We start from the raw sequence: 16996 nt of genomic DNA, 5'->3' as shown, positions 1-16996 counted from the left end.
TCACCCCCTCCAGCCGTTATAAACTAAAAGAGCCACCTTGTGCAGCAGTAATGCTGCAGTCTAACAAGGTGGCTCTTTTAGTTTTTGATTCCGTTATTCCCTCAATAAAGCGTTTGCCCTAACTACCTGTCTGTAGACCTGGAGGCGGTCCGAAGCCTCCTCTGTGAATCTCCCAATGGCCGTCACTCTTCTCTTCTGGGGATGTGGTCGCCGCCCCCTTAGCGCTGTTTCTTCTTAAATCCGGCGCCTGCGCTGTGCGTGCCTGCCTGGTGCAGGCGCAGTCTTCATTGTCAGTCATAGGTCAGATGCAGGGTGCCTGACTGCGCCTGTGCCGGCAGTGCGGCCACCCTGTTGCTGAATCCCCGCCCCGCACTGTGTTATTCATTATGCACAGTGCGGGGCTGAGGTTCCTGGGCATGCGCACTGCGCTGTTCAGACGCTCCCCCAGCTCCCCCGCCTTCCAGCGTTATTTGCGGCTGCTTCATTCCAAACGCTGGCAAGGAAACCTGTATATTACGGCAACGCTGGAAGGCGGGGGACCGTCTGAACAGCGCAGTGCGCATGCCCAGGAACCCCAGCCCCGCACTGTGCATAATGAATAACACAGTGCGGGGCGGGGATTCAGCAACAGGGTGGCCGCACTGCCCGCACAGGCGCAGTCAGGCACCCTGCATCTGACCTATGACGGACAATGAAGACTGCGCCTGTCACAGGCAGGCACGCACAGCGCAGGCGCCGGATTTAAGAAGAAACAGCACGAAGGGGGCGGCGACCACATCCCCAGAAGAGAAGAGTGACGGCCGTTGGGAGATTCACAGAGGAGGCTTCGGACCGCCTCCAGGTCTGCAGACAGGTAGTTAGGGCAAATTTTAAAACGCTTTATTGAGGGAATAACGGAATCAAAAACTAAAAGAGCCACCTTGTTAGACTGCAGCATTACTGCTGCACAAGGTGGCTCTTTTAGTTTAGAACGGCTGGAGGGGGTGACAGTGGTCCTTTAAAAGACGCGCCGCATGTCCGTTTCCGCGGGTGTGCTGCATGCGTCTTTTACTGCATAGTGGAGACAGGATTTCATGAAATCCCCTCCACTATGCAGTAACATCTGGACGCTGCGTGTTTGACGCTGTGGCTCAGCGCAGTGGAAACATACCCTTAGACTACAGCCTTACTACTATGACCCACAGGGAGAAATCTGCTGGATTTTAAGTCTGCCCAGTTTTGCTTACAACACTCTTTAGTTGGCCAAGTTTGTGCTAGAACTGAGAACCATGGTGTTGCAGGTTAGGCAGCGGCCCCTTCCAGATACTCTGGACCTCCTTTTCAGGAACACACAGCAAATGTGGTGCAGGTCATAAAAAGGTTTTTCTTGCACAAATTACAGCAGGATTCTGGGGCATTTAGCCTAATACATCTCCCACATGATAACTATTTTATTGAATGTGACCGAGCTGTAATATCAGACACAGAAACTACTAGATGTAGAGCTGTGCTGCAGCCCCTTCAAACAGCTGATAGAGGGGTGGGACGCTGACCAATCTAATGTCAATGGCTTCACCATAGTGTACGCAGTCACTGGCCTGGACAACCGCTAACAGCAGCTGTTCCATGACACATTATTCCTGATTAATGATGGGCGGACATGCTCTGATGGCGTGTTAGCATGCTCGTGTGCTAACAGAGTGACTTCGGCGAGCTCCAATATGTTCGAGTCCCCGGGGCTGTATGTGTCGAGGTTGTTCGGCAGCCACAACACATGCAGGGATTGCCGGTTTGCTTGTTATAGACTGTTTATTAGGCAATCCCTGCATGTGTTGCAGATATCAAACAGCAGTGAGATATACAGCCGCGGGGAGTCGAGCATATTATTCGAGCATGCCTAAGTCACTTGGTTAGCACACGAGCATGCACGGATAGCGCCATATCTGAGCACGTTCGCTCATCACTTTTCCTGATCTGTTAGTCAAGCTGTAAGTCTCTCAGTGCTTCTTTGCAGGTCTTGTACACTAGAGTCCTCACGCTTTTCTGCAATTATTAGTGCTCTTCAGCACTAGGAATAAGTATTAGAGAAGCACCGGGAGCTACAAGGCCCAGGGGAAAGCCAAAAAGCAGCAGAACTTAGTGCTAAAAAAAAAAAAAGCACTAAGTTTTCTCGGTTACCTTTTGACAATAAATATCAGCGCTCCTGGGACCCTAACCAAACGTCTAGAGCTTCCTGTATGTTTACAATGCCACGCCAATAATTTAGTGCCCAACTTACATCAATGCATCTGTACAACTTGGAGAGACACACAAGGGTCCGTCTTACTGTTGGGTACCACATGCCATGCAGATCAGCTGGCGATACTGTGTTCTGTGCTCGAAGACCTAATGATTCTGATGAGCCTAGAAGAAGTCACACATTACTGTTACGTACAAGAAATATTACAGACATGAAAACTTCTTAAAAAGGGGCAACCGTACTCACAAGCTAAAAAGGAAAAGTGAAACTTTACATATTCAGCCCAAACCTTTAGATTATGAAGGACCATTGCCCAATTTGCTCAACAAAGCAACAATGGAGCAAATGGGCAGACAATGACAAAGTGCTATCCATAACCTGTCCGCTCTGGACATCTTAGCTCCAGCCTAGATTAACCCCATTATACATCATCTCTGGAAGACCCAGTGTCTGCCCCTTACACTCTTGACAAAGGGGTTGCACCAGGCTCATAAGTTATGCTGTATCTCTAGGACAACTTATTGATCATTGGAGTTCTGACCGCCAAGACCCCCATGATTCCGAAAACGAGTGAAGGTCGAGCATTTACTCTCTCTGAAAATTCTGGGGAAATCTTAAAATAGCATATGTTCTTTTCTGGAAAACCTCATGTCTACTGCACCACTAGTTTGAAAGCAAGTGTCAGTAACATCAGACAACAACTCTCAACGTGATCTGACAGCCACAAGTGACGATCAGGCATACTGGGAGTTATAGTTTCACAAGAGTTGAAGTGCTGAAGGTTGAATTTTCAGACAGAAGGAGGTCACTATGGCAAACTATTGAACACCAAAGACTAACATGGGCTCTTTGGTGTCTGTCTAGGTCTTGATTTAAGCACCCCAGGAGAGTGTTTAAAGGGAACCTGTCTCCCCCAAAGTCGAAGGTGAGCTAAGCCCACCAACATCAGGGGGCTTATCTACAGCATTCTGTAATGCTGTAGATAAGCCCCGATGTATCATGAAAGATGAGAAAAAGAGGTTAGATTATACTCACCCAGGGGCGGTCCCGGTACGATGGGCGTCGCGGTCCGGGGCCTCCCATCTTCTTACGATGACGTCCTCTTCTTGTCTTCACGCTGTGGCTCTGGCGCAAGTGTACTTTGTCTGCCCTGTTGAGGGCAAAGTAAAGTACTGCAGTGCGCAGGGAAAGGTCAGAGGCCCGGCGCCCATCGGACCGGACCGCAGCGGGACCGCCCTTGGGTGAGTATAATCTAACCTCTTTTTCTCATCTTTCAGGATACATCAGGGGCTTATCTACAGTATTACAGAATGCTGTAGATAAGCCCCTGATGCTGGTGGGCTTAGCTCACCTTCGATTTTGGGGGTGACAGGCTCCCTTTAAATTAGAAATTGACTCTGAACAAATATATAATGATCGTGACCCTACTAATAATGTAACGGATGAAATAAACTAGCAACTTAGAATTTTTAAACATCATCCCATTTTATTCATCGCTTAAAAGGAGATTAGCTTGCTAAATGGGTTTTCAGGAAAGTTGTCTCTTTATACACCGGCTGTTTAGAAAACATTCTTTACTCACCTTTTCTGGGTCCAGTGTCTGTTACTGTTTACAGCGCTGAAGTCACGCTGACAGCGAGTTTAGTAGCTCATGCAAACTACGAAGGCGCTGTCGACAGGACATCAGTGCTGCAGACAACAGACACAGTGAGCAAAGGCAGAGGGCAGAGCTGGACCTGGGGAGGTGGAATAAAGCTCAGTTTGTTTAATTTACAACAAACTGTGCTTGGGGACATAACTTGCTTGAAAAAGGAAGAAAAAAATCAATCTACATGCTCATTATGTACAATAACAATCAGTCACAAGGGAGAAACCGGTGAAAATAAGTTAGGACTTATCCAGATTTTTGCGATCGGCAAAGATCGACAGAACAGAGATCCCCGTCCCCCCCAGAATGGAGCAGCAACGTGCATGGTCGATCACTACAGCACTCATTCCCTCGGGAAGCAGAGTTCTGCGTTCAGCTTTATCAGCAGAGTGAATAATTATACGATCAAGCATTCGATCTGCCATTCCATTTTGTGACAGGAATAAAAGTATCAAGTCAATGATAAAAATTCCCTCATCTGCCAATTGGTGCTTGACCCGATAGTTGAACCTCCATCTACCAGAAAGTTATCGCCCAACATATGGATAGGGGATAAGTTGTTTTCACAGTACAACTCCTGCAGTATTGAACTAAAGAATGATTACTTGGGGGGGGGGGGGGGGGGGGGAATTAAATAAAACCCTTCACTGGATACTCGTCCAGAAGTTGTTACCATGTTTCAATCTAAGGCCAGCTCCAGTGCCATGTGCAGTTGTGATCAACATTATTGGCAGCCCTGTATACCACATTCCCCAGTAATATGGTATCTGAAATAAAGAGTTTATTAAAACTGCTTGACTATATAAAGGGGAGTAAAGCAGAACTTTGTGTCATTACAAACACCTCTGCACCTGCAGCTCTCATTCCATGGAACTGTCAGCTCTGGTCTTTTCCCTTTGGCCTTAGCCAAAATTAAGAAGAATTGCAGTAGTGGGCACCACCCAAATAAATGGGATCAATCTGTCACACGCACAAAACAATATAAGAAACCAAGAGAAAAAAAGAGGTATGCAGAAACAGGGATCACCAAAATAAAAATCATTTTACGGAATAGACAACACATGAAGAAACCACAAATTTAAAACATTTAAAAGAGCCGAATGGCTACAAGAAAAGAAAAGAACCACAAACCAAACAACCTTCAATATGGTTGTATTGCTCCGAAACAGGATTTAAGAGCGTATAAAATAGGGGAAAGGTATGTAAACAATAATACACAAAGTGCAAAAAATACTGAGCAGTATGTAACCTAAATAAGGTTTAAGGCAGATTGAGATGTGAAAAAGAAGGGAGGAAAATACCCCACTTTTTTTTTTTTTTTTTTAAATAGCTCATTATGTACAATAACAGTAAGTCACAAGGAAGAAACTGCCTGTGATAAAACCTGAATGCGTTACAATTGGCAGTTGGTGAAAATAAGTTATGACTTATCCAGATTTTTGCTGCGTTCAGCAAAAATCTTAAACCAGTATTAAAGGTACATTTCACAACAGGCATTGTGCATCTATGCAAATAATAATACAATAATAATTAACAATAACAGCCTATGCAAAAACAAAACCAATATAGGTATGATTCAGGAAGGTAAAGAGTCAAAGAACAGCATTAATATAAATTAGCACCCAGCAAATAAGCGCCCTTATTCACGCAATGTAAAATCTATGGAGGGAGTGGAACTCCACACATATTGACACAGAGTGTCTTCCTCAGGGGTAATCTATGCCTCAATAAATTGGTTTTTATTTTGGCGATCCCTTCGCCAAAATTAGAACCTATATTTTCCAAGCTAATAATAATTAAACTTTAGAAACATAGAAACAAATGTATCTGTAAGAGATTAAAAATTAAGGGTCCGGCCCCTAGACCTGACAAGCTCATTTACACATAAGAAAAATGTGGATTTCCCTGCGATATGACATCGGATCACAGATATCAAGGTATCACTTTAGTCAGCTTTCCTATAACCTACATGTCCATATAGACTGCTTAGGACGGTTGATCCTACTGATAAATTTCCTTTAACAAAACAGCTGTAGGTGTACAAAAAGTCACTGATTAAAGGGGTTGTCCAGTCTTAAGCTACAAGTCTGCATTCACTCTGTACCTGACGGTTTCTGCATCCTCACATGGCACACGACACGCAATGAGGATTCTCCAATGCCAATGCCGGAAGAATGACCGCAAGTACGTGATTTGCATACATGCATCATATGCCAACTAGATTAGACAAGACAAACGTACTGTCAGAGGCTGGATACAGTTTAGTGGAAATGTGGCTGGAAAAATGCAGATCACATATTTGCGGTCACATGACGTGCAGAGTGCAAAATGAAGATTCGCAAAACTGCAGGCACAGAGTGAAATGCAGACTTGTAGCTTAAGACTGGACAACCTCTAAGCAGTGAGTTTTTGTACACATACAGCTGTTTTGATAAAGGGAATCCATCAGTAGGATCAACCCTCCTAAGCTGTCTATATGGACACGTAGTTCAGAGGAAGCTGAATAAAATTATACATTGATATCTGCAATCCAATGTCTCATTGTACAGAAATCCACGTTGTAAGTCTTGTAACTAAAAACCAGTCAATCGCTTTAACAAAAGGCTTAAGGAAGAGCAAATTAACTTTTACGCAATGTATAATGGCATTATGTTTATAAAAGAGGAAATTATGCCTAGAACGAAAAATGCATCCTACCTATAGCGAAACATGGTGGAGGATCCATAATGTTACATGGCTACTTTCCTGTTCCTGGGATTGGAGACCTTGAACATGTTACATGAACAATAATATCAGAGGAGTATCAGAGCATTTTAGAGTGATGTAGGCTTCCAAGTCTAAGAAAACTTGGCTTGAGTCCAACAAAATGGGTCCTCCAACAGTCTATTTTTTCCTTTTCTACCATTCTTGTGTACTTTTGGAAGTGTGTATTGTTTAAAACTGGTTGGTTGGAAAGGAGTCCTAATCTGAATGAAAACGAAAATCTTTTGACATCGCTGAGTCGGCTACTGGGAAAAAAACTGCAACGCCACGCAGATCAATGCAAAAAGCTTACAGATACAGGTCCTTCTCAAAAAATTAGCATATAGTGTTAAATTTCATTATTTACCATAATGTAATGATTACAATTAAACTTTCATATATTATAGATTCATTATCCACCAACTGAAATTTGTCAGGTCTTTTATTGTTTTAATACTGATGATTTTGGCCTACAACTCCTGATAACCCAAAAAACCTGTCTCAATAAATTAGCATATCAAGAAAAGGTTCTCTAAACGACCTATTACCCTAATCTTCTGAATCAACTAATTAACTCTAAACACATGCAAAAGATACCTGAGGCTTTTAAAAACTCCCTGCCTGGTTCATTACTCAAAACCCCCATCATGGGTAAGACTAGCGACCTGACAGATGTCAAGAAGGCCATCATTGACACCCTCAAGCAAGAGGGTAAGACCCAGAAAGAAATTTCTCAACAAATAGGCTGTTCCCAGAGTGCTGTATCAAGGCACCTCAATGGTAAGTCTGTTGGAAGGAAACAATGTGGCAGAAAACGCTGTACAACGAGAAGAGGTGACCGGACCCTGAGGAAGATTGTGGAGAAGGACCGATTCCAGACCTTGGGGAACCTGAGGAAGCAGTGGACTGAGTCTGGTGTGGAAACATCCAGAGCCACCGTGCACAGGCGTGTGCAGGAAATGGGCTACAGGTGCCGCATTCCCCAGGTAAAGCCACTTTTGAACCATAAACAGCGGCAGAAGCGCCTGACCTGGGCTACAGAGAAGCAGCACTGGACTGTTGCTAAGTGGTCCCAAGTACTTTTTTCTGATGAAAGCAAATTTTGCATGTCATTCGGCAATCAAGGTGCCAGAGTCTGGAGGAAGACTGGGGAGAAGGAAATGCCAAAATGCCTGAAGTCCAGTGTCAAGTACCCAGTCAGTGATGGTGTGGGGTGCCATGTCAGCTGCTGGTGTTGGTCCACTGTGTTTCATCAAGGGCAGGGTCAATGCAGATAGCCATCAGGAGATTTTGGAGCACTTCATGCTTCCTGGCACCTGCTCACAGTGCCAAAACCACTGGTAAATGGTTTACTGACCATGGTATTACTGTGCTCAATTGGCCTGCCAACTCTCCTGACCTGAACCCCATAGAGAATCTGTGGGATATTGTGAAGAGAAAGTTGAGAGACGCAAGACCCAACACTCTGGATGAGCTTAAGGCCGCTATTGAAGCATCCTGGGCCTCCATAACATCTCAGCAGTGTCACAGGCTGATTGCCTCCATGCCACGCCGCATTGAAAAAGTCATTTCTGCCAAAGGATTCCCGACCAAGTATTGAGTGCATAACTGAACATTATTATTTGATGGTTTTTTTGTTTGTTATTAAAAAACACTTTTATTTGATTGGACGGTTGAAATATGCTAATTTATTGAGACAGGTTTTTTGGGTTATCAGGAGTTGTAGGCCAAAATCATCAGTATTAAAACAATAAAAGACCTGACAAATTTCAGTTGGTGGATAATGAATCTATAATATATGAAAGTTTAATTGTAATCATTACATTATGGTAAATAATGAAATTTAACACTATATGCTAATTTTTTGAGAAGGACCTGTAGCTGTAGAAGATGTCTGGAGGTTGTCATTGTTGCACAAGGCTGCACAGCCAACAATTAGGGAAGGGCGTTCAATTCTGTCTGTGCCATTAAATATGTTTTTGTTTTTGTTAATGGCTGCATATATGGCAACAGGTGAACTTTTATGCTATTATATATTCTATTATGGTTCATACTCACTCATTATTTTTTTTAAAAAAAAGGTCTTTTTAAACAAACAATAAATTGGGTGGATAATGTTGACCACAACGCTACGTCTTGTCCACCATAAGAGCCTCACACGATCTTTGTACAGCCAGAAGCCATTCTCATGCTCGCTTCACAATTAATTTCTTGATCACACAAACAGCAATTTACACTTGAGCTACTCTGAGGAAACATTTCCAAATGTCGTTGCCATGGAAACACCGCATCAAACACGACTCAAACCATGGTATGTTTCGTAGATAATGATAAATGGCTTTTGTGAAGAGTTTTTCAGCCTCCCCAGGATATTGAAACTGGTGAAAAGCTTTCCCCTTGTCTATGAATATTTTCTATGCTGGTATAAAGTGATCAATATCACAACACAAAGGGAAAGCCATCAAGTAGATAAATTCAAGGATCCACGCTCCCGGCAAGTGGTCTTAAAAACAACATAAATCAATTTCAATTTTCCCTGTGTACGAAAAATAAAGGAAACGAAGAAAATCATGGCCAGAAGCAAAAGCGGATGTGCCTTTCGAGATATTTATACTAAAGAGGACCAATAAGCGAAACAAAAGTGGACAATTTAGCTTTAGGTTTGTAGTCCCGCTACCTTAAGAGTACTGTTTTTTTTCGGGGGTTTTAAATCCACCATACGGTTCCAGATATATAGGTCTTTTATTATGTGTAAGATTTATGGCATTGACCAAGGGGACATGACTCTTAGCGCAATAATGCACGGCAGCATAAAGAAAAGCCTCCAGAGAATCCGGTGAGGCATGGCTACTTGGTAAAGTGCATAAAAAAAATAACACATTTCTGGGATGTAACAAATAAAACACGAAACACAAAAACTGACCACTTGTGACCTGGTGGCAATTCCTTTGACATTAATCGATTTGGGGAGATAACCACCAACTGAACAATCATTCACTACCTGTTTTATTGGTGTTCTAGTAAGTGCCCAGTCTTCAATTATCAGGACCCAGATAGTCTCAGTAAGACGGACATTATGAAACACTAGATGGCAGCCCGATTCTAAAGAATCGGGAGTCTAGAATCCATATATACTTTATTTATTCAAATGTAAGAATAATACAATTAATAAATAATAGTAAGAAAGAACAAAAAATGGCTGCACTCACCAGCTCTTGACAATTCTTGACAGTACGGCACATTTCTGATTGGTCGCTCGCGGCAGGCGGCAACCAATCAGAAAAGTGCCGCGCACCACGAAGGCATATATCTTTGTCCACCCTGAGCGGGTGTAGGACGCTGGTGACGTCACTTATCTCCGGACATTATCTCCGGACAAAGCCACGGAAGTTGGCACAAATTGCCGGAAGTAGTATTCTAGGCAATTATATATTAGATTTTAATGTTATCAGTGTTTACCTTTGAACGTTTATATTGTATTGTCCTGTCACCAGCCATGTGTACGATTATCGGCCGAAAGCCTCTCTGGAACCAATAATCACCCCATGTAAAGGTATCTTTATAAGTTAAAGATTCAGAATACTATGACTTTTATCATATCCTGAACAGTCAAGTTTTTTATGAACCGTTAAGGTTTTCTGGTTGAAGTAAAAAAAACTCTGAGTGTTTACAGTTTGAAACCATAAAATGTTGAAAAATTATGTCATTCTTGAGTATATCACTCAATGGTGCTCATAAACGTGTCAAATTTGATCTATAATATACTTTAATATACGTTACTTTAATCTTTAATATACTTAACAACAGGGCCCCAGACATCACACAGGGGGTCTGAAACACCGCACAGTGGTCCAAAATATCGCTGTGCTCTGCCTGGGGCCCCATATGCTGCCTGGGGCCCCATGTTCTGCCTGGGGCCCCTGTGCTCTGCCTGGGGCCACTGTGCTCTGCCTGGGGCCCCATATGCTGCCTGGGGCCCCTGTGCTCTGCCTGGGGCCCCATAGGCTGCCTGGGGCCCCTGTGCTCTACCTGGGACCACTGTGCTCTGCCTGGGGCCCCATATGCTGCCTGGGGCCCCTGTGCTCTGCCTGGGGCCCCTGTGCTCTGCCTGGGGCCCCATGTTCTGCCTGGGGCCACTGTGCTCTGCCTGGGGCCCCATAGGCTGCCTGGGGCCCCTGTGCTCTGCCTGGGACCACTGTGCTCTGCCTGGGGCCCCATATGCTGCCTGGGGCCCCTGTGCTCTGCCTGGGGCCACTGTGCTCTGCCTGGGGCCCCATATGCTGCCTGGGGCCCCTGTGCTCTGCCTGGGGCCCCATATGCTGCCTGGGGCCCCTGTGCTCTGCCTGGGGCCCCTGTGCTCTGCCTGGGGCCCCATGTTCTGCCTGGGGCCCTGTGCTCTGCCTGGGGCCACTGTGCTCTGCCTGGGGCCCCATGTTCTGCCTGGGGCCACTGTGCTCTGCCTGGGGCCCCATAAGCTGCCTGGGGCCCCTGTGCTCTGCCTGGGACCACTATGCTCTGCCTGGGGCCCCATATGCTGCCTGGGGCCCCTGTGCTCTGCCTGGGGCCACTGTGCTCTGCCTGGGGCCCCATATGCTGCCTGGGGCCACTGTGCTCTGCCTGGGGCCCCATATGCTGCCTGGGGACCCTGTGCTCTGCCTGGGGCCCCATATGCTGCCTGGGGACCCTGTGCTCTGCCTGGGGCCCCTGTGCTCTGCCTGGGGCCCCATGTTCTGCCTGGGGCCCCTGTGCTCTGCCTGGGGCCACTGTGCTCTGCCTGGGGCCCCATATGCTGCCTGGGGCCCCTGTGCTCTGCCTGGGGCCCCATATGCTGCCTGGGGCCCCTGTGCTCTGCCTGGGGCCCCATATGCTGCCTGGGGCCCCTGTGCTCTGCCTGGGGCCCCTGTGCTCTGTCTGGGGCCCCATGTTCTGCCTGGGGCCCCTGTGCTCTGCCTGGGGCCACTGTGCTCTGCCTGGGGCCCCATATGCTGCCTGGGGCCCCTGTGCTCTGCCTGGGGCCACTGTGCTCTGCCTGGGGCCCCATAGGCTGCCTGGGGCCCCTGTGCTCTGCCTGGGACCACTGTGCTCTGCCTGGGGCCCCATATGCTGCCTGGGGCCCCTGTGCTCTGCCTGGGGCCACTGTGCTCTGCCTGGGGCCCCATATGCTGCCTGGGGCCCCTGTGCTCTGCCTGGGTGTAGGACACTGGTGACGTCACTTATCTCCGGACATTAGCTCCGGACATTAGCTCCGGACATTATCTCCGGACATTAGCTCCGGACATTATCTCCGGACATTAGCTCCGGACAAAGCCACGGAAGTTGGCACAAATTGCAGGAAGTAGTATTCTAGGCAATTATATATTAGATATGAACATTCAGTGGCAGTGGAAAACGTACCGCTTTTGATGAGATTATTGGCTTCTGCATCCTGTAGATGAACATCAGAAAACGAAGTGTCCGGTGACTGCAGCCTCTTCTGTTCCTCCTTTAGACTCTGTGCAATTTGCTGTGTATAGAAGACGACTTTAAAATGCAAAAAATGGAAATGAAGCATTTATCACAAGTGACTGGAATTGACAGAACGAACCACTTTTCTGAATATACAACCATATACAAATGCAATCATCGTCAGGCTCTTCAGATGTCTACATTTCGGGTAATGCAAATGGTGACTTGTGGCTGCTCAACACAAAATCACACGGTCCTGCTGCTAAAAACAAGATTTTAGGTAACTCGAAGCCTTCACTGGGGGACACAGAAAGCCATGGGACGCCCAAAATGCATTTGGCCTGAAGAAAGCCCCGACTCCAAGTGTGGAGTGAGCAGTGACCCTGCTTTGCTAAGAGACACTATATGTAACTAACACATTAAAGCAGCACTCTGAAACACTTTAATTTGCTAGTTACATATAGAGTGTCTCTCTGAGCTTGCACCTGTTCACATTTGTCTGATTGGAAGGGACGGTCAGTCTTTTGATATTTGTAATACACGCCTTCTGACTGAGCACTGCACCCATCAGCCTATGGTGATTTTAAATAGAGCTTGATCCTACCTGCCAATATAATTGTAGGCCTTTAGCCCAGGAGAGGTATCATGTTAGGTCATGATCCCAACAACGCGGTACACCTTATTGCTGGCTATTGAGCTCCCATGAATTGGCCAATTTATGTGCTACATACCTTCACATTTTTACTTATGTTCTCAGGTAATATTGTAGTTCCTATTTCATATATTCCATGTTTGCATAATATAGCATTTCAGGGAGCAGCTTTAATTTGTTGGAGCTATGAGGATGACTGGAACGTCATCCATATTGATCTTCTTGAGAAGCTTGGGAGTTAGAAGGGGAAGGACAGTTAAGTGAAGCTGAACTGATTAATTGAGCCCAAGATAAAACCAGAGCGTGCGAACCCATCACTAGGTGATCACGAGCCCTGGACACATACAGCGGAATCTTGCTGTTTATTCTGCATGCCATCAAGTTGATGTCGGACGTGCCCCACCAGTGACAAATCTGGGAGAAGACAGTCAGATTTAGAGACCACTCGCCCGCAGAGAGATCCTCGCGACTGAGAAAATCAGCGGCCCAGTTGACCACCCTAGTGATGTGTACTGTGAAGAAAGCAGGGATGAACGTGTTGGCCCAAATCAGAATGCTGGATACCTCTGACATGACTGGTTGACACAGTGTTCTGCCCTGGTGGTTGATGTATGCCATCGCTGTGACACTGAGCTCCTGGAAGATAGCTCTACAACCCAGGAGACTGGCAACTGTCATCATGATCTTTCACTGGACCAGAAGAAAGGATGTCCTGTGATGGATGAGGAAGAGGAACTTCAAGTCCGGTATTGTATTACCCGAAGGGGGAGAACAATGGGCCTTTCCAGGGATGCGATCAACTTGTTCAAATGAGAAAGAAGAGTTAGCTGAAGAGGACAGGTGAGGAACTGAGCAAATGGAACTGCTTCCGTTGCTGCCAAAATTGTGCCCAACATATTCACGCAGAGCCAAAAAGTGCAGGGAAATAGCTCCCTGAGAGACTGAATCCCAAGAAGAAGGGTAGAGACTTTTTCCTTGGGGAAAAAAAGACCATTGCATGAACGGTGTTCAAATCCACACCTAGGAATACTAGATTTTGGGGTGGGATCAGAGACTACTTCGATCCATTGATGATGGAGCTGAGACAGGACAAGGTGTGAAGACTCTTGCAACAGGCCTGGTAAGATGGTGACTTGATAAGAATGTTGTCCAGATAAGGGATGGATATAATCCCTCTGGTGCAGAGTATAGCCATGACTGCAGCCATAAGCTTTTTAAAGAGCCTGGGAAAACTGTCTAGGCCTAAAGGAACTGGTAATTGGAGTCCTGAACCGCGAAACGGAGGAATCTTTGGTGTCCTGGAAAGATAGGAATGTGAAAAATGGCGCCATGGATGTCTACCAAACAAAGGAACTCCCAGGGTTCCATATTAGATGTCACAGAGCGGAGAGATTCCATCCTGAAGTAGCAGAGATGGACACGCCTGTTCAGATGATTGAGGTCCAAAATGGGAAGAACAAATCCATCCTTCTTCAGGACTATAAATAAGTATGAATAGTAACCTGAAAAACATTACAGTCCAAAAACATAACGCCCTCTTGGCACATGGAGGCAAGGGCCTTAAAAAACCCAGAAGCTAAGGAGTTTTTCTTTGGTCAAGACATGAAAAAACCGTTTCGAGTGAGAAGAAAATTCTTTTTTTGAAGCCGGAGGAAATTACCTTACTCAGGATGCGGTCGTCGACCACAGAAAGCCAAGCTTCACGACTAAGGAGACGGCGACCCACCCTGGAATAAACTCCAAGTGGGGGTGGCCAGTAATCCAGAAGAGAAATTATTAGTTCTGTAAGGCCTGTGTTGTTGACAGTGGGAACGTCAGGAAGGCACTAGTTTGAAAGAGGGCCTTTTCCTCGCTTGCCGTGAAGGGGCCTTTTTCTGACAGTCGAGACCTCCGCAAACAGACAAAAAGAATAAATATATGAGGTACACAGTTTGGGCTTTTGCTGGGGAAGCGAGAGGATCTTTCCCACTGTAGCATAAGAAATTATCTGATCCAACTTGGCCCCGAAAAGGTGAAGGCCCTAAAAGGGAAGGTTGGTGACATCAATAGTCACAATGTAGTAGGGCAAGATTACAATATTAAGTTTCACAGCCACAAGTTGCACTAGCTTTAATGGGGTTGTCCACTACTCCGACACCCCCTTCTGAATCCCTATGTTTTCCTCTAGCAAAATAACACTTTTAGTCATGCCCAATGCCATTTCAGTGTAAGTTCTGGCCCTCATAATGACAATGTCATGCAATCCCCAGAAGAGCCAGTTACCACATCACTGGAACGACACCGGAGGGGAGTAAATGCTTATAGTTTGCTGGGGGAGAAACAAGATATTCAGAAGAGGTTGTACAAGTAGTAGACAAGCGCTTTAAAGAAATCTATCAGCCTTTTACACATTAAATCCTTAATGGCCATGACTCTTCAACTATATATATTGTCAACTGTATATTTTTATGCTCATGCTCTCCTGTGTGTCATTTTTTAGTAGTACTATTCTTGATAAGGTGTTTGGGACATGGCATACCTCCATCATCTCCAGTTTGTCAGGATACGCTAGATCACCAGGAGCAGGCTTATAGCCTAAGATATCAGTCTGAATGTATATGTGAGTCCGGTAGACAAGCCTTTCCTGTACATCTTCTAGCATCTGCTTCACGACAGCAGCAAAGGCACCAAGCTGGTCAACTAAATGCAGCATATAAGAGAAAAAAAAAAAAAACACACACACAAAGATTATAAAAATAGCTACAATGACGGTATAATAAGATACCTTGGGGTTTAAGGATTGGTGCACTACTTATGTCCCCAAGTCCAACTGCTTAATTGGCTGCTAACAAATGGTTTTGCTTTGAGGGCAATTTTTGTACCAAATGAATATATTGCATCAGGCAAAAATGTGGATATTTTGGGCTATGCAAATAAAATGATAAACTAAAGATGATGTACATACAGACTGGAGAAATACCTTTAAAAAGGACTTAAAAAGGGGTTGTTTTTGGGACAACTACTGTAAGTAAAATCGTTATACTCATAAAGCCGAGGACTTCCCATTAATAAAGCAAAAACTAGGAGCAAGCCTTACCATTATTTTGCACATGATCTTCAAGCATCTCAATTTTTAATATTCCACAAAGTTCAGAGAGCGTTTCTAAGTGAACGACATGGATGATGAGCGGCCGTAACACATCATAAAGTGAAAGACACAACTTCTCCAAAAGTTCACTGTAGTAAGCAAAAAACAACTTGTAACATAAAAAGATAAAGAAACGTGTCCAGTTTTAGAGCTGTCTAGAAACCTGAAGGATGCAAGTATCTGTTAAGAGTTCGGCAAAGTCTCAGGAAAAGCAAAAATTTAAAAAATTCCAATGTAAAGGGAACCAGTCTCCTGGACAAACACTACCCTTATATTAGAACATGTGTGATGCTACCACAGCTTAAAACATGACCCATAACATCGGCCCCCTGAACTGTCAAACATGTATGCCATGTGAACATACTAATCAGGCTTCACTTCTAGGAAAATCTGCCACCAGGTGTCTCAATAAAGACTGCACACATTATTAAATAAAATTCCTGATGAGAAAGGTGTGCTTCTTATAACATCCGGATGGCTGCATACCACTAATTTTTTTCCCTGCCTAATACTAAAATGAGTATTATATGAGACCAGCTATAGCGTTTTTGCACCCAAGAAATTACCTCCTAACAAGTGTTCAAGTTTGTTTTTTTTTTTGTTTTTTTTTCCCTTAATTTCTAAGCAATCCACTATACGACAAACAGCCTGGGGTTCAAGACGATAACATTTTACAAAGTGGATAAAATATTAATTATGTTTGTAGTGGGACCAGATAAAAGAAGTCGTCCTTTACTCTTTTCCATGCACCCCTCCTTCCCTTCTTCAACATCTACACTGGATGTTGGAGGACTGGGGGAAATATTACATATTGCGGCCATGTAAGATCCACTTTGTACCTAACTTATACTTTTTTAGGGTCCTACTGCTAACAATTCCCATTCACTATTTTCAGACAAGTCAATGTTTGCCAAGGTTCAATCCCTAGAGTATATAGATCTACTCTTTTTAGGCACAAATCTAAAAAAGGCCTAGGTGCCCCTGAAATTTATCTCCTCCACTAGCACTGTCATGTCAACTCAGAACCCGACTTTAGATAAAGGCCTTTGGATCACCTCAAAGCTTGGGACGACATTACTAACCCCATTATGGTCCGCTCCCTTACAGGGTGGGATGGAGTGAAGTATTTGGCGGGCTTTCCCTGTTCCTGCCTTTGGGTTCCTT

At 45.0% G+C, this 16996-nt stretch overlaps 1 protein-coding gene across 1 annotated transcript in view; it reads right to left on the bottom strand.

Moving 5' to 3' along the window:
• Positions 1 to 16996, bottom strand: part of COG3 (component of oligomeric golgi complex 3) — a 117101-nt gene that overhangs the window by 48836 nt on the left and 51269 nt on the right. Inside the window, exons 12-15 of the mRNA XM_077297364.1 lie at positions 15782 to 15921; positions 15224 to 15384; positions 12003 to 12111; positions 2258 to 2382 (exon numbers count right to left, since the gene is read on the bottom strand). Coding sequence (XP_077153479.1) covers positions 2258 to 2382; positions 12003 to 12111; positions 15224 to 15384; positions 15782 to 15921 — 535 coding nt within the window. The remainder of the gene's footprint in view (positions 1 to 2257; positions 2383 to 12002; positions 12112 to 15223; positions 15385 to 15781; positions 15922 to 16996) is intronic.

This window comes from Ranitomeya variabilis, chromosome 3, assembly GCF_051348905.1.
Source record: "Ranitomeya variabilis isolate aRanVar5 chromosome 3, aRanVar5.hap1, whole genome shotgun sequence".
NCBI classification, from domain to species: Eukaryota; Metazoa; Chordata; class Amphibia; order Anura; family Dendrobatidae; genus Ranitomeya; species Ranitomeya variabilis.
This window is presented reverse-complemented; position numbering and strand designations above follow the sequence as displayed.